The following is a 2146-nucleotide window of genomic DNA, read 5'->3' as shown; positions in this document are numbered from 1 at the left end:
CACTCCCTATGGAGCAGGGGAGATCGCTTCCTCGCCTTGCACCTGCATGTCAAATCTTCCCCCTCCATCGGGAGACCATCAGAAAGGTTGAGAACCACTGCCTTATTGGTAAAGTGGAGGTAGGATTTTCTTTTTTTAATCTCAGATTTGGAAGGTTTTCATTTGAGGGCAATGTTTATTGTTAAGAAGTCTCTCCCTTATAATGAGCAAAATTTTCCATTCTCCCTCTGCCACCCCAGAAATTGATAGATTTAAATACCAGAAGGTATGTCTACCTCAGAGGTCACAAAAGCAATGCCTACTGGTGTCTGGCAGGTAATATGGGTGAGTGGAAAGGCCAGACAACAAACAATAGCTAATGTTGGGAGTGTGGTGACCTGGAGAATGCTTCCCTTATCAAAAGAAATTCAAATTCAAATTGAAAATTAGTGTGCTGGCCAAACAAAATATCCTCAGATTTCACCTGAATCCCTGGGTTAGAAGATTTCTACGATTAACAGATGTTAAATGACTTGCCCAAAACCCACTATCAATCAATAAAAATAAGTACAATGAAGATCTTCAATTCTAGAAGCAATTAACTGGCTTACCTGACAACATAACCTGATCCAAATGTTGAGGGGTGCAAATCTGTCTTCCATTCAAGTGGTTCTACAAAAACATATTTTGCCTCTTGGGGATGTTTATAGATAAAACTCTCCGCAAACATAATAATTTCTTTCAATATCGCTTCATTTAGAGGAGTAATTTCCAGGGCTCTGGTTCCATATCCAGCAGCAGTCCACTGCACTAATCTTGCCAGAGCCACGCCCATGAGTCCAACAACACTCGCTGAGCTTAGCACACACACTACATCAGAGCAGACAGAGTTAGAACAAGACAACAGCATCTACCTTTTCACTGGACATTCTTTCATTTTCAATATTTTAAGCTAGTACTACCCGACCCACATTCTGTTGAATCATCATAGAGGTTGATTTTTTTAATTATGTAATTGCTCAATTCAATAAAATAGTTAATTTTTAAAGAACCGGCTTTAAGTAAAACTGACTACTATTTAAGGATTTTCCAATCTCTGTCTGCCCTGAAATGAATACTTTTCTCATTTCCCTGGGCCTAAACGGAAACAGAAAACTCCAAAGTGGAAAAAAGAATTGGCCTTTGATTTGCAGTTCTGTTGGGGCTGAAGGTAAAGTGAGCAACACTCTTTTGAGCTGAGACATCCATTGTTTAGAATTATTCCGTTAATTCTGTTATCCTGACTTTCTTATAGTCATTACATCTGCAACAGTGCAATGATGACTGGTGAACATGATTCTGGAAGCTCTGAGAGTCACCAAGTGCCTTCTGAATCAACTGGAAATAGAATAAGAACATTACTGTAAAATGTAATTTTAATTTTCTCTAAAAGTTGGTATACCACATATTGATCCTATAAACCAGAATATTTGAGCAATCAAAATACTGTATTCTCTGCCCATATTTCCTGCCCAGAATGTTATATTGTAATTTATAACTTCCTTAAGAGCAAATGTGAGAAATATAAGAACAAAAGAGAATCTTTTTAGGCTGTTTATCAAAATTGGTTACTAAAAAAAGTCTAGCATTAAAATTTAAGACAGAAATTCAAATTAAATAAATTTCACTTTGGCTAAATTTGTCTTTAAAAGAAGATGTTTAGAAAGATATCATTAAATAAGAACCAAGTTAGAAAACAAGTTCTGGCATTAATTAATAATGGTTATTTATGACACATAAATACTATATATATTTTTTTCAGATAATCTATACTTGCTTGTTTCCCCATTTGTAGTAACACAGATCATTAAAATCTTCCAGGATATTAGAAGAATGGTTATAAAAGTTAAATATAGACTGCCCTAACTGGTTTGGCTCAGTGGATAGAGCGTCAGCCTGCGGACTCAAGGGTCCCAGGTTCGATTCCGGTCAAGGGCATGTACCTTGGCTGTGGGCACATCCCCAGTAGGGGGCGTGCAGGAGGCAGCTGATGGATGTTTCTCTCTCATCGATGTTTCTAACTCTCTATTCCTCTCCCTTCCTCTCTGTAAAAAATCAATAAAATATATTTTTTCAAAAAAGTTAAATATAGAATATAATTAGCATTTTCCCCACATCATTATTACAA

General features: G+C 36.7%; 1 protein-coding gene across 1 annotated transcript in view; it reads right to left on the bottom strand.

Annotated features, from left to right (window-relative positions):
• LOC102435914 (armadillo repeat-containing protein 4-like) overlaps positions 1–814 on the bottom strand; it is a gene marked incomplete at its 3' end in the record, with an annotated part of 41974 nt that extends 41160 nt beyond the window's left edge. Inside the window, 1 exon segment of the mRNA XM_023746377.1 lies at positions 591–814. Coding sequence (XP_023602145.1) covers positions 591–814 — 224 coding nt within the window.
• Between the last annotated feature and the right edge of the window lie 1332 nt (positions 815–2146).

Source organism: Myotis lucifugus, unplaced genomic scaffold (assembly GCF_000147115.1).
Source record: "Myotis lucifugus unplaced genomic scaffold, Myoluc2.0 scaffold_668, whole genome shotgun sequence".
In the NCBI taxonomy this organism is placed as follows: domain Eukaryota; kingdom Metazoa; phylum Chordata; class Mammalia; order Chiroptera; family Vespertilionidae; genus Myotis; species Myotis lucifugus.
The sequence above is the reverse complement of the archived record's forward strand: the minus strand, read 5'-3'. Positions and strand labels throughout refer to the sequence as shown.